We start from the raw sequence: 22,386 nt of genomic DNA on the forward strand, positions 1-22,386 counted from the left end.
GATGGGTTTCACTTCCTGCATGACTTCGGTGTGAGCTTTACTGCTACCTATCATCTCGTATCTTACTTAACAGGCTTGAGGGAGTGAGTGAACCGTCAGGATTTTCATGTTTCCTAATCTATTCATACGACTTAAACGTACCAAGTATTCTCTATTACTCTTGCACTTCAAGGAAAGCGGGAAAAGAAGGAAAGGAAGACAATTACAGTATGGCATCAGCAGCTTTGGCCGTTCCGGCCTCTCAAGTCAAGCAAGGAGCTCAAATCCTTCCCACAGCCAAGTTGCCAGTAGTGGCAGATCTATCCGATGCGGACAGCATTAATCCAAATATAGTTGTCCAGCAGTGGCTTGACAGATTCCACGATGCGCTGAAGAGTCAGAATCTCAAAGCTGGCTTGGCCAAGGTGTTCTTGAAGGAAGAAGCCTATTGGAGAGATCAGCTGTGCTTGAGCTGGGACTTCCGTACGTCTACCTCGTGCATCATTTCCTGCGTTGTTTTGGTAGATGAGAAGAACACAGTAAGAGAGAAAGCGGATGTTGATTTTCATTTGTTCAGACACTTTCAAAAACATTGACACCATCTCCAATTTTCTGTCCACCCAATCCACCAAACCCCGTCTTTCGTCCCTGTCTCTCGCCATTGACGCTTCGAATCCAACCCGCAAGCCCACGGTTACCCCCATTGATATCTACAGCCAGGTCAAATGCATCTCCTCCTTCCTGGCTGTGAAGAATGACGTCGGCCGAGGCCATGGCGTGGTAAGACTATGCAAGGATGCAACTGATGGTCACTGGAAGGCTTTTACACTGTTCACAACGTTGTCTGATCTGAAAGGCCACGAGGAGGCTGTGGGGCATCGTCGAGTGGATGGTGTTAAGCACGGGCAGATCACTGGAAGAAAGAATTGGAAGGAGCGCAGAGAAGCTGAGCTCGAGTATGAAGGGCGTAGAGAGCCAGCCGTACTCATTATTGGTAGGTCCTAAGGGAGTGACATGGCCAAATTGGCAGTTCAAAACTGACGGTTTAAGGTGCTGGCCAAGGTGGATTGACAGTAGCCGCTCGTCTGAAGTTGTTGGGCGTTGATACTCTGATCATCGATAAGAATAAACGCATTGGAGACAATTGGCGCAAACGATATCATCAGCTTGTCCTGCACGACCCTGTCTGGTATGACCATCTGTAAGTCATCAAAAGCACTCTGAGGCAAGGGAAATAATGGTTATTGACTGCGCCAGTCCGTACATGCCATTTCCAGCTTTCTGGCCCAAATTCGTGCCAAAAGATAAGCTGGGCGACTGGTTTGAGACGTATGCGGCGACCCTCGAGCTTAACGCCTGGCTCTCAACCACGGCTAAATCCTTCAAGTACGATGACAGGGAGAGAAGATGGACCGTGGAACTCGAAAGAACAAAGGACGGGAGGAAAATGCACCGTAAGTCACAACACTACAGTTCTCACCCCCTTGATCCCCCACCCATAACTAAGCAAAAACCCAGGAACTCTCCATCCTCGCTTCATAGTCCAAGCCACAGGCGCCTCAGGCGAGAAGAGTATCCCGTCCTCCATCACGGGCATGGAAACCTTCAAGGGGTCTGTGCTGTGCCACTCGTCCGAATTCACCGGCGCACGCCCAAACAGCAAGGGTCGCCGGGCTGTGATCGTCGGCAGCTGCAACTCGGGCCACGACATTGCGCAGGACTTCGTGGAGAACGGGTACGATGTGACGCTGGTGCAGCGAAGCAGCACGTGCGTGGTCACAAGCGAGGCGGCCATGGAGTTCTACCTTGGAGCGCTGTATTCTGAGGACGGGGTATGTCTCCCTCTCTTACGTTCCTTCGTTCTCCCTTTTTCCCTCTTGGCGTCCTCAACCGAACCCCACGCTCCTTCCCTCCCTCTGTTCCCCTCCTCCCTTTGTTCCCTCCCTCCTTGACATTCAAGCCCTTTCAATGTCCTAACAACCTCTCCAACAGCCTGCAACCGAAGATTCCGACCTGATCTTCGCCTCCCTCCCCACGCCCCTTCTCAAACGCATCCACATCGACCTCACCGCCGAGATCGGCAAGAAAGACGCCCGCCTCCGCGCGGGCCTCAAGAAAGCCGGCTTCGCGCTCGACTCGGGCCCGGACGGCGCGGGCCTGTTCCTCAAATACCTCTCCCGCGGCGGCGGCTACTACATCGACGTCGGAGCCTCCAAACTCATCGCCGACGGGCGCATCAAGGTCAAACAGGGCGTCGCCGTGCGCGCCGTTGAGGGTAACGGGCTGAGGATGGCAGACGGGACGCTGGTGCAGGCCGATGAGATCGTCTTTGCGACTGGGTACGGGAATATGCGCGAGACGTGTGCGCGGGTGCTCGGGAAGGAGGTGGCGAGGAGGGTAAAGGAGGATATCTGGGGATTTGACAAGGAGGGCGAACTCAGGACGATCTGGAGGCCCAGCGGACATCCGGGCCTGTGGTTTGTGGGCGGGAATCTGGCACTGTGTAGGTTTTACTCGCGGTTGGTGGCGCTCCAGATCAAGGCGCATTTGGAGGGCATTGTTAAGGAGGGGAGGGTGTCGGTGGAGGGGAAGCCGGCAGGCATGGCGCAAAGGTGAGCGATTCACCTTGTGCTGTGGACGGGGATTTGGTGAAAGACGATGTACGCCCAATGGGGTTGTCGGTAACGACGCATGGATACTGGATAGGTCTGCTCTTCACGCCACTTTTCCGTCTCCGTTCGCATCTCCATCCCACTAGCCACCATCTTCTACCTTTGAATCTCGCCTTCCCCATAGCCGTCCCCATTACCACCATTCCTCGCCCTACTCTCCCTCTCCCATTCCGTCGTCCCCTCTCCTCTTCCAACCCCTTCATCTCCGCCCCCTTTCCCCCCTCCTCGCTACTAAACCGATAAAACCCATTCCCTCAACCCCTCACCTCCACGCGGCATCACAATGCGTCTCCAGCAAAACCATCAGCTCCCTTTCCCGCTTCCCAGCCAACCTAGCCATCTGCTCCACCTTCCGCGCGTCGCGCATCGGGTTTGAAACGCGCGCGTCTGGATCTGGATCGTGTCGGCGCGGGTGGAATCGCGGGTTTTCTGGAGTTCTCCACGTATCTCCTCTGAGGAGCTCTGGGACTGCAGGGTCTGGTGCATCTGGCTGGATCTCAGAGGGCTCTTGCTTGGCTGTCTTCCCTGTAATTAGACATCGCTTGGAGTTCGATACGCTTGGAGTTCCGCTGTTGCTACCTGAGGGAGCTACACTAGACTTTGGGTCTCTTGAGGCTTGTTGGATAGCAAATGATTGTTTTTTTTGGCTGTCTTTTCGGTCTCTGGATCTGGCTCGGAGAGCGATGCCCTTGGATGCCTGCCAGTGCTACCTTCGGGGGCGACACGAACGCTTAGGTCTCTTGATGCCAACTGACTAGCAGGTGGACGCTGCTTGGCTGATCTCTCTGCATCTGGAGTTCGCTGGTAAGGTGATCGTGTTGTTCGAGAAGAGTCTTGAGTCGATGGTGTGACTGATATCTTTCCTCTGTAGATTGGATACCGACATCTTTTGTTTCCCGCCGGCCTCTACGAGGAAAACATTGGCAAGTCTTGCTCGATGACATTCTTGCAGCCGCTGATGCTGCGATTTGGAAGAAACCTAATAATGCCAATGTGAAGAAATGTTCTGAAACTTTGGAACGCAAGTGTGTATGGGAATACTCTTTGAATGCATGTAGAGACCTTTAGGGGTCTGACCTCATCCTACCTATCCACATCCTCGGCTTACTGTTGGCTACCGCTTGCTTACCCACTTTGCTCAGGCTGCTCAGGTCTTGTTCAGTCACCTTTTCCTTTCCGCTCCTACAAGCCAACTAGTTATGCATCATATTATCATCGTCGTGTCGTGTCTTTTCTGCTAAGTTTAGACGACGATAGACAGGGTGTCCAATTTATGGACTTGAGGCCCCAAATCAGTCCCATCCTTCACGATACGCCTCCACCCCCGTTCGTTTTATCGGTGGGTCTTCAAGAGATGAAGAACTCTTCTGTTGCTTGATGACTTACTCTTCCAAATATTTCTCTCTTCCTCTCTGCTGGTTTCGGTTGGGTTTCAGTTGACTTTCAGTAATGTAACTTTATTTTAGTTCATTCAGCTTAGGTCGTTTATTTCATTTCTCATTACTGATTTAGTCGTTTTTTGTTATTACCCTCATTGCTTTTCTACTCCTAATGTTAAAGCTAAACTCGGTGAAGACACTTTTCAGGTGGGCCTGTTCAAAAGACTCTAAAATAAGTAAAGTGTCAGAGGGCACCCCAAGGACGAGCGGACAGTAGAGAATCTTCTATCCTGCAGAGGTGTCGATCCATCAATGAGGAAGCCGCACAGCCTTTCCTCACTTCGCTTACTGTGAACGTCTCATAACCGGACTACCTCCTCTGGTGGCTTAACAAGAATGACTGCGCTTACATAACCAACCCCACGTCTTCCTGAACGCGTACTCTGGTGCATCCTCTGCTACGCGCTGGGGAGAGCTTTTTCAGAAACTCGGCTGCAAGGCTAAAAATATTCAACAATTGAAGGTTTATTGGGATCACGAGGGGCCTATCCATACAGGCTTGGGAACAGATCTATGCTTTGTCAGAGCACGGACGCAGCTGAAGATAAAGAAGACAATAACGATGAACGATTTCTATGCGCAGTCCTGGCCTGAATGTCTGGAGCAGAAGATGGGATTAAAGCCACTTGAAATACGGACGACTCCTGGGCATGTGTGACTAGACAATATCAGAGGGGAACAGGGGTGCTGGTTCCTTGAATTGGTCGTGAAAACTGATGAGCGTGGCAAGAATGCGTGCAACAAGAGCCCTGCTGTTTCCCTCCGAGGCATAACTTATGGAAAGTGTTGATTGTTTGCTCGAAGGATTGCTATACTTGTAGGTCCTAAAGGAGATAATGATGGTGAGAAATTTATTAATCCGTGGATCTAGGGGAATATCATGTTGGAAGTTTGCGGTGAGCGGTGTTAAGGCCTGATGCCTCGTCCCAAGTTTTATGCTCTCTCTTCCTCTCTCACGCCTTATAAGCTATGCGATCGTTAGTGGATTCCTTTCTGCTCAGGAAGATTTTAATATACTCTACGACTACTGTTCGTGCCAAGGATTCTTCGAATCTTGCACAACACAGTCCGATGTTTCAGTTGTATGCTAAACACTCGTTTCATGCGTCTCAAACTTTATTTGGTAAATCCCGCCATCACTTTATGAATGAAAACACACTAAAGATGGTGTAGGAGACATTGCTACAAGAGTCTTACGACAATGTGACGTGGTTAGCTTCAGAAGGATCAAGCTGATATTCCACCTCCCGCCCGGAGGGGTTTCAATTCTGCAACCGTAGAGACGAAAAACTGACCATATCACCCTTCTTATCTCAGCTTACCAGTATTAGGGATTCTAGCACTTTACTGTATCAATCAGATCCAGGATGAACCTGAATCGCTTGCTACTGTCAATCTAGCACTTCTACGTTCGCTAACACATATCTACCCTACGTTAATTCTCGAGGCAGCCGACGATACTTCAACAGCATGGCTGATGATAGTCTTAGATCGCACTCGTCACCATATCCTGAAGATATCGAAAAGCCAACCCCTCAAAAGCCTTGGCAAGAAGGGCTTTACGCACTCCGACGCCAACTTGCTCCAGCAAGAGAAGCAACAATCCGTGCAAAGGAAGCAGCACAGCATGCAGAGGAAGCAAAACGGTGTGCGCTGGCACAACTTCGTCAAGCTGATCAAGCACAAAGTTCTAGGCCTGGGCGAAGGACAGGAGCCAGGCCCCGCCATGTTGGAGGAGCCGGCCCGTCGTCTATTATAGCAGCAGACCCCCCGTCTATCAACCCAAGACTTCAAGCACCCGAAGATGCCGCAGCACAGGAACAAAGGCTACGACCAGATACAGAACGAAGGCTACGCGAGTCTGGTCTTTGGCGGAGTGAGCGACCTGAAAGAAGCGCAGCAATCATCCCTTGCGACAGCCGGAGTAGTGCAGATCCAAGACTTCAAGCACCCGAAGATGCCGCAGCACGGGAACAAAGGCTACGACCAGAAACAGAACGAAGGCTACGCGAGGCTGGTCTTTGGCGGAGTGAACGACCTGAACGAAGCGCAGCAATCATCCCTTGTGATAGCCGGAGTAGTGCAGATCCAAGGGCTCCTTCCATTGGGTTGAAAAGGACAACGACAGAAAGTCCGCAAATAGCTGGTCTTCGGCCGAAGCGAGCGCATGGGCTAAGCAACGGAGCTAGTCCAGGAAGACAAACGAGCCTTCAAGCCGCTACTCACGACGGTGAAAGCCCTGGACTACCAAGAGGAGCCAGTCCTCAGGGCGATAGAGCAGACCGGTCAACGAGAAAAGTGAGCCCTCCTCAAGCGAGCTCGGAAACCCGATCCGGACAAGCTAGACAGCGTAGTCCACAGAGAAGCGGAGAGGCCGCGTGGCTAGGCTTCGTCCAACGCGGTGAAAAGGGCAGAAAACAAGGGGAAGCTCGTCAAACCAGCGACGAAGCTGGGTCTCCAGCGCCGTATATTGTCAGGGGAGACCCCTATTTCGATATTCTTGAAGAGGCAATCCAGTCGCTCAAAAGAAGGCGCAACCAAATTAAGACACAGTACTCTGACACCGGAGGGGTCAGGGAAAAAAAGCACGGGGAAATTGATGAGAGAATCCAACAGTTAACAGATGAATTGAAACGCGTCAACAAGGCCCGTCCCGTTGAAACAGAAGCTGAATTCATCGCAAGGACAGGAAGTCAGCCCGAATATCATGGGTACATTGGGGCGGTGCTGAATCGGACCGAAGATCCCGCTAAGCGCCACCAAATTTTGAAGAAAGATCTTTCAAATTTAGTGTCAAAATGGGACGACAGAGTGCGCGATGAGTGCCTGATAGAGCAGTATCGACAAATTTTGATGGAATTGTCATCGAGGATCCAAGCTACGGAGCTACATCCAGACAGTGCCGAGAGGAGAGTTGATACTTTGCCTCGTATGAATACGAATGCTGCTGCTGCTATGCAATCTCCGCCTACTCCTAACCTATCTGCTGCTGCTGCGGCGGCGGCGGCGGGTGGAAGTGCTCCAAGTGACGCTGCTCCAAGCCAACAGGCTCAGAATGGTGGATCTATGAGTACATCTCCTTGGAGTGGCCGTGGTAGGGTAGGTAGACCTCCTGGGAGAGGCCGTGGGAGGGTGGGTAGACCTCCAGGGAGTGGCCGTGGCCGTGGTCGTGGTAATTTGAGACCAACTAGCAATGTTAGTGTTCCCAGTTGCACCGAACCAGGCGCTGCAACTGCGCCGCTACCAGCGAATCCGCTTCAAGGTGTCGCTCCTAGTTTTGTTGCTGCAACTGCGCCGCTATCAGCGAATCCGCTTCCAGGTGTCGCTCCCACTAGTGCTGCTCCCAGTGTTGTTGCTGCTCGTGATGTTGCTATCGACCGAAACCTGGATCCGAATAATGCCCTTGGCGGTTCTGCTCCGGATACTAGTGCTACTCCTATTTAGCCTGCCTTGGATGCAGGGTGTCCATTTGAATCAAATTGAGTCAAATAAACCAAATCAAATGCTTAGCAAATAAACCAAATCGTGCTTTTCATCAAATCGAATCAGGACTTTTAGATTTTGACAAATTAGTCAAATGGAAGTCTTGGCGGAAAAGTAAATCATTTTGAAATAAGTATTCAGGGTTATTTTTAATAAGAAAAAATGTCTTGGCAGACTCTTTTTGCGAGATGAATTTACGAAAGGTACTAGTAGTCCTCTTAACAAAACATTGCTTACTAACATGTGACTGCCATTTCACAAATGAGTCAAATCAAATAGGTAAGCAAATCAAACGGGGGCCAAGATTTGGTTTATTTGATTTGATGGATACTTACCCTGCTTGGATGTTACTAGTCCAGGTATTGATATTACCGCCAGGAGAGAAGCTGTTATGGATTCACCTTCTCCCAGCAGTAGCACAAGCATCGATACCATCAACACGTCCTTCAGCGATAAGAACTAGTTCTGGTACTTGGTGATGGGTGTTTTCAGGGCTGCTGTCTACCGTCGTTAGGCTGACCTACTAAAATGTTATGATCGTTTAAAACTAATGATTGAAACTTTTTAGAGTATCGAAGAGGACTTTGGCTACCTACTAACTTTAATATCAGCTCTACGATATAAGGTCCAGAATTCATTGTAATAGATGCACGAGACGAGGAGTAGAGGAGCAAGTTGATTAATAGCTACAGGGGTAGAGTAGAGAGCGTAGAACCAAGTACAATTGGTTGTACTGTCGGAGACAGCGGAATTAGAAGCGAAACTGCCGTGTAAGTTGACCAATCAGAAGCAGTAGAAACGCAGGGATTACGCATATAAAACGCGGCCAATAGGCCCCTCTCAGAAGATCAACAAGTGTCAAGAATGCATGTATGTAGCAGTGGGGTTACTATATACTACGGAGTATACACTATTCCATCGCCAGTAGAGCACTCCGTATCCCGTACTTAATACCCCGTACCGAGTACCTGTACCCAGCTAAGACGCGATAAGACTAAGACTAAAGAAATGGTTGTCGTTGTCGTTGTAGAAAGTAAAATTACGCAAGCGTCGTGGAGGTGGTGTTCATGAAGCGAGCGAGAGAGGGAGTAGTAGTCGGATGAAGGGAAGGAAGAGCGATATCTATCAAACACGCTCCCTCCGTCCCCTCGGTTGCGTACATTTCCATATTCTAATTATGGCTATCTTCTAGACTTCTTTGGTGTCGCTTTCTCTTTCGTTTTCTCCTTGACGATGATAGATCAAGGACTAGTGACTTGCTTTGACAGCGAACATAGCTCCGTAAACCCTCTCTCACACATACTCTACGCGGGTTAAAGGATAAAGCTTGATATATTTGCCAACATCTCTGCAATCCCGCCACCTCCTCTTCAAACTACGCCAGCCTCCCCCACTTCCCTTCCTTCTCCAATCTATTTATTCTCAAATCCACCCCACCCCACCCGGCGCAGTCTTCCCACCATACCTCGCCAAATCCTCCTGACTGAGCTTCGACTCCACCGCTCTGACTCTCTTCAACACACGACCATCTTCTACCACTACAGCCCTATCGTTCCTACCCTCTGCCATCACCGGAGCAGCACCAAAGACATCGTCACTGCTTCTTGCGATATTGATTCTGGGTATTGACATTTTCCTGCCGAAAGTTTCAGAGGAGGCTGTTCCGACTTGCGGTGCTTCTCGTAGGGGGCTTCTGGCCGGGGGAGTCGGGGTGTGCGGGATATAGCCGTCTTTCTTAGACTGGCTTTCTCGACTCCTGCATGTTGAGACATCATGCTTAGCTTCGAGATCTTGTGATGTTTGGCCAAAATCTCGGATGGGAGTTTCGTCATAAGACGTTGCTAACTTTAGACCTGGCCGTGGTAACGATTGCAATGAGTCAGGAGACTCATTGGCAAGCCCTGGACGCTGCGGAACACTCGTGTCTTTGATGTCACGACTGTAGATACTGCTTCCTCCTCGTGAAATGCTAGGCCGGAACGATCTTGGAATCTTCAGGGTTGAAAGTGAAGCATTAGATGAGCGTCTCTTATTGCTTCCCAGCCGAGCTAAGCCGAGTCGATTAGTGAAGGGGTTTCCTTCGATATTTTCGAATGCATAATTCGCCTTCGTTGCAGATAACGCATCTTGACTGCCAGGAAGGCAGAAGACAGATGATACGCTGCTGCGCCGCTTGATTTTGGGTGACTTTTCCCCTGTTATTGGTCGCTCTTCCACATGTTCGCAACGCAAACAGTCTTTTGAGAATGCAGCGTCTTGCTTACCGCGTCCAACTGGGGTTGGTGAGACCAGAGGAGGTGGATTAGTGACGGTGCGACGAAAGGTAAGAGGTCTTGGAAAGAGGTTTAGAGAGCCAGCCGATGAGCTCTGCGAATTCGCCGAGACCTTTCCAAGTAGACTAGGCATAGAAGTCAGTGTCGAGAGCAACGACATGCTAAAGAAGCGCTAAGTAAAGGCATGAAGAACTGAAATCCAGACTTACTGAATATCTGTAACAAAATCAAGTTCGGGAAGCGATGGATGGTCGGGCAGGTGCCCATCTATTCTTGCGATTCTTTTGCTGGAGCTCGGCGGTGCTATTGCTGTTATTAGTATTGTTGGTGACGGTAGGGATACAGCTCAATACCTGATACAGGCCGATGTCCACGCATGAAGGCATGATTGGACTCATGGGCCTCTCCAGAAGAAACCGAGCTTCCTTCTAGCACAACATCTGCACTTGGGGTTCGCCTCGCTTTCGTGGTTGCGATTTGGTGGCTGAATTTTCGTAAAGGAACCAATTTTGAGATGTCGGGATAAGGACTGATGCCATGTTGTTGCGGTTGGATGATAGAGGAATTGGGCCCCGTTGGCGGCGTAGAATTCACATGAATACAATGGGTGGACGAATCAAAGTGTGTCGTATTGGTTGTACCTCGCGAGCTTGGTGTTTCGAAGATATCATGGCAGTCAAATCCAGATCGAAAGGGTGTACATAGCGGGCCTTGCCTATGTCTTGACATTTGTTCTTTGATAATTCTGTCTTTAATACCTGCAGCTACGTTGCACCCGCATACCCTAAGACGATCCCGTTCGAATAGGTGCTGGTAGCGTGAAGCAGTAATAGCTGATTGTGTATCCTCAGGGAACGTGGTAGGAGCTCTTCGGTCTTCTGTATGGTGTCTTGACCCTTCTGGTACTTTGCTAGCGGTCTTAGACCTGGCAGGAGGAGCACCCGCTGACCGAGCAATGAGAAATGAACACCCGCCATTATTTGTGCTATTGTTGTGGACATATTTCGTGTTCGCATGCCGTACCGATGTGCTTCGAGAGCTAGGGAATGCACTACCATATACGGCAATCGGAGTATTGTGAGATTGGCTGCGCCGCAATCTAACGGCGTGCAGGCTTGTCGGTTTGGTCACTGGCACCACAGACTTATATTTCAACGAGATATCTGCAGTCAATGGTCGAGAACATCCAGCTCCTGGTGTGTTTGGGAAGGGCGACTTAGTACGAGGATCATACACTGGAATGGAGCTCGAACAAGGGACACGACCTGGGTCCTTTGGCTGTCGCCTCTTGTTCAAGGGTACAACAACGGCAGGATGTGGAGGGAAGATGACTGGCAATTCCAAGTCGTGGTCTGGTTGAGCTTGTTGATTCCTCCTGCCTTCAATGGAGTTGTATCTTGTTCGAACAGGCCTCTGATGCTTTCTTCGCCACCTGGGAAGCAAATAACCCCACAGCACGCCACCCACCAAAATGACTGAGCCCAGCACAGCAAAGATGATAGCATAGCGGCTGTTGGAGCTGCTACTGCGGCGCACCAGCTGGCCTCGAGGGATTGGTGGCATTATAATGAGAAGACTTTTGGTCGATGGGAAAGAAGGAGCTGCGAAGGAAGCAGTCACAACACTGTATGGAGTACCGGTCATCTGCTCTGCGGGATTAGCCCAACGTGATGGCGGTATCGCACACATAGTCTTACCTATCCTCTACCATAGCGATGACAGAATAAGTATAGTACGTCGAGGAATAGGTCCCGCAGAGATTGAAAATTCTCGCAACTCAACACAACATCATCAGACGCACGTGGCTAAGATCAGCTTCAGGACAGGCAAAGGCAATGGTACGTAGACAGAAGAGAACGTGGAAATGTGGAGAGCAAGCAAATTGCAATTGATATAGAGATGCTGAAGCTATGCGGAGTTGCATGCTTGAAATCGGCAGTGTTTCGTAAATTGTTCTGTGGCAAGAGTTCGTGTTCTTTCCTCTTCTGAAGTCGTGTTTTCTGCACTTCTGCACAGTACGCGCTGAGGGCCATCCGTAGGCGTAGAATCTTTCGCTCAGTCAAACCTGGCAGAGCTGATATGGATGCGGTATGCAAGAGTCGAGAAAAAGACATTCACACCTGCTATGGCTGGTGATCCAATGGTACCCAAATCTTAACCGTACAGGGCAGTTTGGTTGTACTCAGATGAGCAGTAATTAGTGAAGCTCGGGGCGCCTGCAGTTATCCTATTCTTCATGCAGCCCTCGAGCAGAGCCTCTGTTCCCGACAGGATGCGTAGAGCAACAAAAGCAGCTGCTGGGACCGGGGTCAGACCATCCCTTTGGACACACCGCCCCGAAGCGCAATGGGGATTTCGTTCACCATGACGGGATCTCGAAGCCGCATTCACCGGCCATTAGGTGGTCAAAATCACATTGGTGGGCGGATGACAATGTACGGCATCAGCCACTCATGGTAAGCATGGAATATTCTGGCTTCAGCGTACAAGACTCCACCCTAAGAGGGCGCCGTTCGCCCGACAATACGTGTCGAAAGAGTCACGAATGCTTTCTGCCCTCTAGGCCATTCGCGCGATAGGAGTCAAGGATGATATCTTCCTCGAAGAGCTTTATCACTGATCTTGATTCGTGTCGCTTGCCGGGCTTTGACTGTTATGGAAACAAGGGTGTTGGCGAGGAAGAGAAGATTTGCCATCAGGCTGACCCATCTGCTTTCGCAATTCTCGTTCCAGAACAGCAAAGAGTCTTTCCAAGATCCACTCGGCTTCATCCTTGTCGCCCATCAATGGCGAGCGATTCCCAAGCCAAGACCATTCCTTGATATCATCCTTATCTTTTGCAAACTGATTCTCCGATACATCATCCTGACTGCCTGATCCCTGATCGTCAACATTGTCAATGGATAGCGGATCTGATCTGTCCAAAATTGCAACCTCCATCCTATTCTTGTCCTTGATTGGTGCACGTCGATGATATCGTTGGTCATGCTCATCCTCACCCAACAACCGTAGGTAGTGTGCCCACTCTTCGTATGTAAATTTCTTGGGTGGTTCTTGGTTGACATATGAGTACATCTTTCTCATTTCCGATAACAGCATATGTCGGTAGTGATGCTCATCCTCCGCAACCTTGTCCCCTCGATCCCTAGCCGCCTGCTCGTCTTGCTTCTCTTCCTTTCCAAAGTCTGCAACATGCCGCGTACCTCCAACAACTTGTTGCTTCGGACCGTGATGTTCATCTTGTCGAGGTATATTTCTCATCATTGGTGGCTTCTCCTCTATATCTTCGTCACTCTTGACGCTCACTTTGTTTCCAATCTGAACCCCAGTGATTTTATACACGCCATATTTCAGCCTGTCACTTAGGCCACCTTGGTCACTAGGCAAAACAGTTATCTCGCCAAGGTAGAGGGTAAAGTCTTTGATGATTTTGACCACTGTGTCACCCATGTCAGAGATCAAAATAGTAAGAGCAGGCACCGCAAGCAGAGACCAAAATACAAAGAATGGTTTTCCACTGTTCGACTGAGGTGAGAAGTCGCCGTAGCCGATGGTTAGTAGAGAGGTGTAAGCGAAATATAGACTACCAAAATATGTCCAGCCCTGATTCTTCTCGGCTTCGCGAAAGACCACCGCGCCAATCACCCATAGCAAAACAAAAACGCCGCCAGACATCCCTAGGGAAATCCACTTCCGTTTCGCGGCTGCGAGATCCTGGACTGCTCGCATGGCTTCGAACTCTGCTCGTCTTCGTTCTATTTCTGAAATCCTCGAGCTCGTCGGATCCAGGGCCACCTTGGTGATGGTTTTATGTCTGAATCCGTATAGTCTTGATCCGGTAAATTTGTTGTCCATGTCACTGATCCGCTTCAACACCGACTTTCTGGTTTTCTCCGTCATCCTGGCATGGAGCTTTTCCTTCCCGCGGTCGAGCACCATGCTACGAATGCTGCCAATAACCAGGCCAAGGCTGACGATACCACCGATGGCATAGGGGAATAGAAGACTTCGGCCCAGATGTGTACTGGGAGCATAGTCGCCAATACCAACCGTCAGACACGTGAAATCAGCCCAGTATATAGCATCTAGAAATGTCCAGCCTTCAACATGGGAATAGATCGCCGCTCCAACTAGTAAGTACGCCATAAAGCTGATAGTCTGCAACATCAAAGTCCGCTGTGGCATTGTCAACTTGAACTCCCTGCTGTAGTGACCCTGGTATGCGCCCCAAACAGTGATGCACATCAGATAGCTGATCAATTGGTATAACCCAGCGGCAAATATTGCATAGTAATATGCCTGTGTCAAAGCTTGGTTCTCGACACCAGGGGCGCGGAAATGATGGCTTGCAACAGCAATGAGGGCGATCAGAAGTATCGAGGCGGTCCAGAAGCCAAGGATCGTGACAGGCTGCGCGGTAGAGAAGGATACACGGCGAGCCATGTTGAGCAGCAAAGAAATGTTGGCAGTCACGGCAAGTATAAGGGAGACAGCATTGACTGCAAGTAGCCTACTGCAAGGTCAGCAACGTACTGACGATCGCCTGCGGACGGACGGGCTGACTGACCATTTCGGATCTGGGATATCTTTACCATGCGCTTCTGTCCCTCCTGGAGGTATTTCGGTTCTCCAGTACTGAACCAGCGCGCAGACACTGAAGGTATTGGCCATTGGTCCAAACGTGCCGGCGAGGAGTGGAAATGCGGTGGAAGCATACCACCACCTCGCTGGTACCAAGAACGATTTCGCCCCCTCTCCCTCGTCCATGTTTTCTGAGTCCGACTCATCATAATGGTTCTCCACCTGCTTTGCACCTTCCGCTATCGGTTGGTGGAGACCGGGATCGTTCATTATCCAGGAGGATTTGGAGGTTTGAGTACGATAGCTGGCAGCAAGCAACAACGAGATCAATTCATGGTGGACGTGGCAGCAAAGCGTTCGCGTTCAAACCATATCTCTCCATCTTTTTCTCATGCTGCACACCAACAAACCCGCCTGATGCGACGTCTGATGCGAAACCTAACTTAGTTTGATGACAAAGTTCTTGGTGGGTCTAAAGCGAAGCTTGATTCGAGACCAGATGACTGCCTCCTCCTCGTGCCACGTTACTAGTACTACAGTGGCTTGCACCAAGTGCGGCTAGGAGATCGTAGCGTCCTCACCGGCTGCCACATGATCATTCGTAAAGGGAGATGCTTAGGGATCGGAGGGATACTCATCGTCAGAAAGAATCACATGGTACCGTTCTCCTTGGTTCACGACTACTGAAGGCAGGATACTCACGTCGTGAGTGGAGCAATGATCTGGTATTAGGACGACTAGGCGTCATTAGAAGCTACTGAGAACACAAGAAATGCAAGTGGTATCTTTCGCGCGCGACGAGACTGTCAATGGCAGGAAAAGGACCAAGCCTAGCTCCTTCTTCAATATCTCCCAGTTCTCTCGGTTGACCATCAGGTCATCGCTTTAACCTTCTCCTGCATAATTCAAACAGCAGGGGTAATTTGAGGGCCAGTGGTGCCGTCATGGACACCAGTTGCAGTACCATCGTTATTCACACCATTGTGATGTCCCTTCTCGTGCTGAGCGCCATGTAGATTCTCTCCGAGGGGGGTTTCGCCAGCGCCGCGAACATGAAGACCTAAGCGAGCAATGTCGGTGTGGCGATGACCCCAGAGGAGTAGGAAAGAGAAGACGGGCTTTGCCAAGAAGTCCAACACACCATAGAAGACAGCTTCTGAGTCCGAAGAAATGACGTTCCCACCTTCACCCAAACCCCAGGCGATTGGGTAGAGAAACCACAAGCCGATCGTCCAAACGCCACAGATAATGTATGTTCGATGGATGTCCGCTCCGAGGGCTTTGGCATATTGCCGACCTTCAGCGACAATGATGTAGACAACAACCAGGAAAGCAGCACAGCCAAAGGCGAAGAAACCCCACTTGTAGCGGGTTGCGACCAGAGTACCAACAAGACCGGTGACGATCATGATCTCATTCATGCAGATGGTGTATAAGATGGTCGGCCATGGCAGACGACAGGTGAGAAGAAGGTCCAGGAGAAGCAAAGGGGTGGTAAGAAACCAGTCGATATACCGGGCATAGAAGATCTGGCGCGTAGCTCCACCCACCCTCGGATTAGAGCGACGGAACTCGACCGGAATAGCGGCCCAGCCCAGGTTGGATCCCATTGTAAAGTAGGCAATGGCGGCGAAGAAGTTGATCAAGGCGCACAGATAGAAGAAGATGCGTTGCTGGCGAGGTTTGGTGCGTGACCAGCCAATGCAACCCAATGCCGCAGCGCCTACAATTCTGGTTAACAAGGGGAAACGAAGGTGAGCCGAATATGACACCTACCCATGACCGCAGCGATGGCAAAGAGGAAACTGCTACCACGAACGGTGATGTGGTTGTCGGCTCTGCCAGTACGGTTTTCGAAGCCGTTGACGTACACTGCGTCGTTACTAGGCATGTTGTTGGCGGTGTTGCTGAGCTGCTGGGTGGATGTGGTTCGGTCTGAGTATCGACAAGATACGATATCTGGTTCAGTAGAGGATGGAGTTTGTTGACTGAAGGTGAGGGTATTTCAAGGGAATGATGACAAGATTTATTAGAGTTAAGGGGGGGGTAATTCGTCACTGTCAAAGAGTGTTCTTTGTGGCTATGACGATGGCCTGCTTGTGTTCTGCTGTGACGCCAGGATTCTGCACCATAGATATATGCCACATGCCAAAAGTAGTCAACGGGTGAGTCAGTCTGTTAGAGGATCCGCATGCTCCGCAAACACCACGCATTTGGTGCTCTCATCAAGTTTTCACAAGCCTCCAGTCTTATACTGCGTACTTGGGCTGTCCTGTGATTAGCTACACGCCATCGGAAATGTGAAAACTGGGGTGTTTGGGCTTCGTCCAACGGCTACATCATCGTACTGAGTTCAAACGGCCCACCAAAGAGTCTGTCTAATACGCGTCTAATGTTCAGCTGATGTGCTGAATGGTTCGGTACTATGTGTGATAAAAGTGATGTCAATCCACAGATGCCCTACTGATGGGTCCCACTTATTTAGTCGTGTCGGTCCGAGTAATGATTGACGTTGCATTCCATAGAAGCCTTCTCGCCCCTCTCCCCCCTCTCCGAAAGAGCTTACTTCAACTGCATCCGTCAAATCATCAAAGGTAGTCGAAAACTAAAGCAAGGAATCTGCTGCACCTCGAACGGGTTCCCCAGCCAGACCGCTCCTTGGCGGCCAGAATAGTGAATAGGATGACAGGGCTGCCCTTGAACTCTCCCTCCAAACAATCACCGATATGACCACCATTTTTTCGATCGAAGATGATACGGATGGGTCTGCCAGCTTTTCCTGTGTAACGCTAACCCATATGCTTTCATCTACTCGTCCTCGTCAAACCATCTCTGACAATAATTATGTATGGTTGTGAATGCTGTCAGGATAGAACATGTCTGATCGTGGAGGGAATGCCTGATACGAAACCTCAGTGTGCAATCTAAATTTCTGGTCTGCGATGGTATGACATTATCCAAGAGGAACCTTAGGAAAGAGGAACGAGGTGTGCACGCATCATGCATCATGAGGGGACGGATGAGAATATCCATCGCTGATTGTGGTGTGAATGAATGGTTCTCTGCATGGATATTCGTACTCGTGTACTAGTTGATGAATCATGCCCGAAATATCCTTGTTCTCGAGATTCCGAAGTCATGTGCACCCAGGGAAGCAAGGGTAAATTGGTGCTTTCTCATCATTAGGTGTGATTAACGTGACAAGTTAGTTATGCAGAGAGGACGATAAAAATCCAAAGAATGTGGTGGCCCGTGCCCAAGCTCCCCTAAGCTCCAGCCCCAGCTCCAGCCCCCGCCCCAGTGCAGTACTATGTACGTAGTACAGAACCAGGCCCGCCTATACTTGCTCATGGGTGAATTTGGTATAGTTCCCGCTGCTGAATACGGAGTAGATCGAGTCTTTTACGCGGCATTCGAGTCACTGCCAATGATCCTATCCAGAAGAGCCGGTGCGCACAAAGATCTCTTCATACAGGCTACCCCGTTACTCGACGATAACGGCAGGCATCTCCAATACTGCGCGCCATATCTAACGCTCTACTTAACCATTATCCAATATGCCATTAATGTCACCAATACTGCGACCAGTAGCAAGCTAGTCGTTGACGGTCCACTTATGATTCGGTCAATGTCCTTCACTTGGACCTTCTCACTCTTGCCTCTGGGCTCTTGCCACCCGTTTCTGGTCCACGGCACAGCCATACGAAGTTTGTCCAAGATCTGCTCAGTGGTGATCTTGCTGCCTGCTAGACAGATTGGCACGCCGGTTCCAGGATGCGTGCTCGCACCGACGAAATACAGATCGTTGTACTTGGCATGTTTGGTGTTCGGTCGGAAGCTGAGCACATTGAAGAAACTGTGGCTGAGCCCGAGAATAGCCCCCTTGTCTAGGTTAAATTTCTCTTTCCACGTCCCAGGTGTATTGATCTCCTCGTGAAGGATGGAATGGCGCATCTTGGCTCCGGTCCGTGTTTCGATGGTCGTAAGAACTGTTTCCCGCGCTTTGTTTACCATGGCATTCCAGTCTTGTTGGCTTTGCGGATTTAGACCCGCGGAGGCGCGATTCTCGAGCAAGTGCCCCACTGGAACCAGGACGACAACCGTATCCTTGCCTTCCGGTGCCGCACTTGGATCAACTCGACTTGGGACATTGACGTAGAAGGAGGGTTCTTGCGGAATGAGTTGGCGCTTGAAGATGTCATCGAAGGACTCTTTATAGTCGTCGGCTAGGAAAATGTTATGACATGTCAACTCCGGTACCATCTTGTTTATTGCCCAGTAGAACGAGATGGAGCTGCAGGAGGCGTCCTTCTTGGAAAGTGATTTTGCTTTGCTGCTGGAAGGGAGAAGGTGGTTGTACGCATAAACGAGGTCGGCATTCACCACTACGATATCTGCAGACAACTGTTCGCCGCTGGAAAGAGTGACACCTTCTGCTCGCTTTCCATCTGAGGACAGATTGACCTGAGACACCCCGGTAGAAAGCCGGTATTCAACACCCATTCGTTTACCGACTTTCACGAGAGCGTCTAGCACCACGTGGAAGCCACCTCTCGGATACCAGATACCTTCTGCCAGCTCGGTGTATTGGAGCAGACTGTAGGTGCCTGGGGCATCAAATGGAGACATGCCCATATACATGCTGCCAAAGGTGAAGACGCGACGAAGTCGCTCGGTGTAGAAGTATTGAGAAGCGCGGTAGTAAATACTTTCGAAGGGATGAAGCGTGAAAATGTATCGAAGAAATGTGGGACGTGCAAGGTGTAGCAGGCTGGTAAAGTTCTTGCGAAGGACGTGGATGATACTTTGCTCATAGTGTCTATGTGATTCTTGCAGAAATCCAAGATATCGTTCGAATCCGTCTATGCCTTCCCATTTTTCAATTTCTTTTTTCATCCGCGACGTGTCTGTCGAGAGTTCAAAGGATTCGCCATCCCCGAACCAAAGATTGTAGTTGGGTTCGCACTTCAACAACTCTACGCCTTCTGCTTCGAGGGAGGTACCGAGATCATAGAATGCTTCTTGAAAGAGACGGGGTAGTAGTAAGAGCGAGGGACCCTGATCAAAGCGCTGCAACTGTTAGCGTAACACCACCAGAATAGATCGCTGAGACAACATACATATCCATTGTGGTGTATCAGCGAGCATCGGCCTCCGGTAAAGTCATTCTTCTCCAGGACAGTGACCTTGAAGCCTGCTTTGGCAAGTCTGGCAGCAGTAGCAATTCCTCCGGCCCCAGCGCCAACGACGATAGCACTTTTCTGTCGAGCCATGCTTAAGGAATGATGGTACAGCGAGAAGAAAAAAGTGACAGGAAAGTTATGGTAAGCGTTTCCATCACATGCATGGAAAACCCAAGTGATGACAACACCACTTTTTTTGGAGGCGCGCCAAACCTGCAACAGCAGGTCCGGTCGTTGCTCAGCCTCTCAAACCCGAATCCTTTGTTGAAAGGTCGAGCCATGTTGACACTTAACATGATTGTTCAGGAGGGCCGAAAACATGTGGAAAACAATGTCAAGATTAGCCTTTCGCTTCCTACATATCCAGGGGATAATCGAGATCTAACAACCCCGCATCTGCCATCCATGTCAAGCTCGGAGACTTCTCCAACCAGATGCGTGTCATCTGAGGCTCTTACGCAGGTGGCACAGCGTAGTACGGAATGAGTTGTGCAGTCACAAACGTCTGTCTATATGCTGTCTAATTGCGCCGATCTGATCTAAAACGCCATGCCCCAGTTTCACTTTTACAATTTTAGCCTGTTTTCACTTGCTTCTCTGGTATCGCGCCTGATCTTCGACCTGTCAAAGCCCCCCATCCGACAAGCAGCCGACGTGGCTTTGGTACGCTTGCACGATTGCGTCGTCCGCTACCTGATAACTCCTCAAGTGGCCCACCTGCAGCCATCTTCTCGACCAAAACTCTTCCGATTTCCATGTAGCTTTCAACAGCGACGCGAATGCCTGCTCGTGCATATTGAGGCAAATCTTCGATGGCTCCTCGGCTCTCTTTGTAGATTGCGAAAGCATTGTCCAGCAGGCGCTTCCTCGTTTCAGCCACGCCGTCTGCTCTGCCGTGTGTCTCGATCACCTGTTCTGGGGTGGTTCCTTGTTCACGAAGCCAATCGGTCGGTAGGTAGCATCTTCCATCTCTAGCGTCCACGTAAACGTCTCGAGCAATGTTTGTATATTGCAGGGCGAGGCCCATTTTGGCACCATTCTTGAGACATCTATCACGAATGCTCATGGAGGAAAACGAGTTTTGCTTGGTGTTTGAACCAGGCTCATGGTGATAGACCAGGTGAAGACACAGCTCCGCCACGGTGGAAGCCACACGAGACGCGTAGATTTCGAGGTCAGATGCTGTCTTGATTGGGAATCTGGCCGCTTCCTTGTTTGGAACTTTCCCTTTGAGCCGAGAGAAGTCGACATCAGACGTAAATCCTTCGAGAAGAGAGAAGAGAGGCTGCGAAGGCAAGGCCTGGGTTGGAAGGAGTGCCAATATCGCACGACTGGCTGGCGGAAATGGTGCCAGTGCTTCGTCAAGCTTCCTCTTGGAATGATCCGCCGAATATGAAGTCTCCAAAAAGACAGTAAGATGAGAAATCCAGCGCTCTGCTTCTTCTGCAGAACCAGCATTGTCAACCAGATCATCCCCAACGCGACAGAATGCATACAACAGAATGAGGTCCAATCGTAGACGACCGCTAAAAATCGAGCTTGCGAGATAAAAGGAGCGGGATTTGGCAGAGAGATTCTTCAGAGCCTCTCTGATGCCATTGATCCGTGAAGTGTCGTATTCTGCCGGCGAGAGGAACAATGCTTGCATCAGTAGGCTGGGACTGGGGAAGGTTGGGACAACTGGCACTTTGTCTGGAAATGCCTCCACCACTGCCAAGGCGTTCTCAAAAGCGGTAAGTCCAAAGACAACCAGCGTGTTTGTGACCAGAAAGAACAACGCTTCCTCAACCTCCAGTCCGGGCCACATCTGCAGACCAACTTTGGTCCCAGATTCTATGGTCCAAGTACCACGCAGTAATGCAATGGTGTCAACAATCCATAGATATGCTGTTGGCAGGATGATGGGCAACCAGGTTTTCGATCTTGGAAGCGTTAACAATGGTTGATAGGCAAGAGACCAGAGCGCGAAGACCACAGGACCGGCCCAAACGCATATCAGAGCAAGATACGTGCCTTTGGACGATGGAAGGGTACTGAAGTAGTAGGAGGACAGGGTGAAGCAGGCGAAGAAGACTTGGCCAAGCCTTTTCCGCCATCGGAAATATTGAACATGACTCTTCCGTGGGTCAGTGTCATCGAAGAGGTACGTCAGGTAGACGGTGGGTTTGTTGACCAGTATGTACAAGAGCGAGGTCATGTAGGTCTGGATGACAAAGAAGAACAACTCCTCGAGAGGAATCTCGCAGAGTGTGGGACCAAGGATTCCATGGGGCGGGTATGTCCATACTTTGGTGTGTATTAAGTAGGAGTCCCATGGGATGGTGTAGATGACAGCGACCTTGTAGAGAATGAGAATAAGGTTTGCGCGTGTTCACGGAATGTACATACGGAAACAAGGAAGACGATCTTGTACAGGTCGATTTTCGTGACCAAAGGACGTAGTATAATGGTTAGTATTACTGCTGGGGGTATCGTGAAAATCAGATGTCTGCAACACCATCAGTACCAACACAGCAGCCTCAAGAAAAAATCTGCTTTCTCACATCCACGCGTAGTCTAAACCCATAACTTGTAGACGTCACGACTCTAGAAGTCAAAATTCAAAAAAGCGCGTATTGAGTTGCCGGAGGACCAAAAGTGCTGGAGCAAAGACGTCAAAAGACTTTACCGAGTAGACCACAAAGCATACTTGCAAGGAAAACACAACCCTGACTCTTCCCACCTCGCCGTCGACACGGACGATATATATATCATCGGGATTATTAAAAGTCCGACC

The 22,386-nt window shown here is 50.1% G+C and overlaps 7 protein-coding genes across 7 annotated transcripts; 2 read left to right on the forward strand and 5 right to left on the reverse strand.

Moving 5' to 3' along the window:
* Window positions 1-209: 209 nt before the first annotated feature.
* On the forward strand, window positions 210-2,595 carry EPUS_05366 (uncharacterized protein; the record flags this gene model as incomplete). The annotated part of the gene is made up of 6 exons (XM_007802222.1): window positions 210-462; window positions 557-973; window positions 1,030-1,180; window positions 1,237-1,433; window positions 1,498-1,811; window positions 1,972-2,595. The coding sequence occupies 6 exons, from the start codon at window positions 210-212 to the stop codon at window positions 2,593-2,595; spliced, it is 1,956 nt and encodes a 651-aa protein (XP_007800413.1).
* Window positions 2,596-5,560: 2,965 nt separating this feature from the next.
* Window positions 5,561-7,534, forward strand: EPUS_05367 (uncharacterized protein; the record flags this gene model as incomplete). Its single annotated transcript, XM_007802223.1, has 1 exon — window positions 5,561-7,534. One exon carries the CDS (start codon window positions 5,561-5,563, stop codon window positions 7,532-7,534), a length of 1,974 nt encoding a protein of 657 aa, XP_007800414.1.
* Window positions 7,535-8,995: 1,461 nt separating this feature from the next.
* EPUS_05368 (uncharacterized protein) lies at window positions 8,996-11,409 on the reverse strand (the record flags this gene model as incomplete). The annotated part of the gene is made up of 3 exons (XM_007802224.1): window positions 8,996-9,971; window positions 10,056-10,149; window positions 10,200-11,409. 3 exons carry the CDS (start codon window positions 11,407-11,409, stop codon window positions 8,996-8,998), a joined length of 2,280 nt encoding a protein of 759 aa, XP_007800415.1.
* Window positions 11,410-12,459: 1,050 nt separating this feature from the next.
* EPUS_05369 (uncharacterized protein) lies at window positions 12,460-14,697 on the reverse strand (the record flags this gene model as incomplete). Its single annotated transcript, XM_007802225.1, has 2 exons — window positions 12,460-14,356; window positions 14,414-14,697. The coding sequence occupies 2 exons, from the start codon at window positions 14,695-14,697 to the stop codon at window positions 12,460-12,462; spliced, it is 2,181 nt and encodes a 726-aa protein (XP_007800416.1).
* Window positions 14,698-15,332: 635 nt separating this feature from the next.
* On the reverse strand, window positions 15,333-16,318 carry EPUS_05370 (uncharacterized protein; the record flags this gene model as incomplete). Its single annotated transcript, XM_007802226.1, has 2 exons — window positions 15,333-16,150; window positions 16,204-16,318. 2 exons carry the CDS (start codon window positions 16,316-16,318, stop codon window positions 15,333-15,335), a joined length of 933 nt encoding a protein of 310 aa, XP_007800417.1.
* A 1,646-nt stretch (window positions 16,319-17,964) lies between these two features.
* On the reverse strand, window positions 17,965-19,700 carry EPUS_05371 (Phytoene dehydrogenase; the record flags this gene model as incomplete). The annotated part of the gene is made up of 2 exons (XM_007802227.1): window positions 17,965-19,497; window positions 19,548-19,700. The coding sequence occupies 2 exons, from the start codon at window positions 19,698-19,700 to the stop codon at window positions 17,965-17,967; spliced, it is 1,686 nt and encodes a 561-aa protein (XP_007800418.1).
* Window positions 19,701-20,184: 484 nt separating this feature from the next.
* On the reverse strand, window positions 20,185-22,176 carry EPUS_05372 (uncharacterized protein; the record flags this gene model as incomplete). Its single annotated transcript, XM_007802228.1, has 3 exons — window positions 20,185-21,948; window positions 21,999-22,098; window positions 22,154-22,176. The coding sequence occupies 3 exons, from the start codon at window positions 22,174-22,176 to the stop codon at window positions 20,185-20,187; spliced, it is 1,887 nt and encodes a 628-aa protein (XP_007800419.1).
* Window positions 22,177-22,386: the final 210 nt, after the last annotated feature.

Source organism: Endocarpon pusillum, assembly GCF_000464535.1.
Source record: "Endocarpon pusillum Z07020 unplaced genomic scaffold scaffold1570, whole genome shotgun sequence".
Taxonomy (NCBI): domain Eukaryota; kingdom Fungi; phylum Ascomycota; class Eurotiomycetes; order Verrucariales; family Verrucariaceae; genus Endocarpon; species Endocarpon pusillum.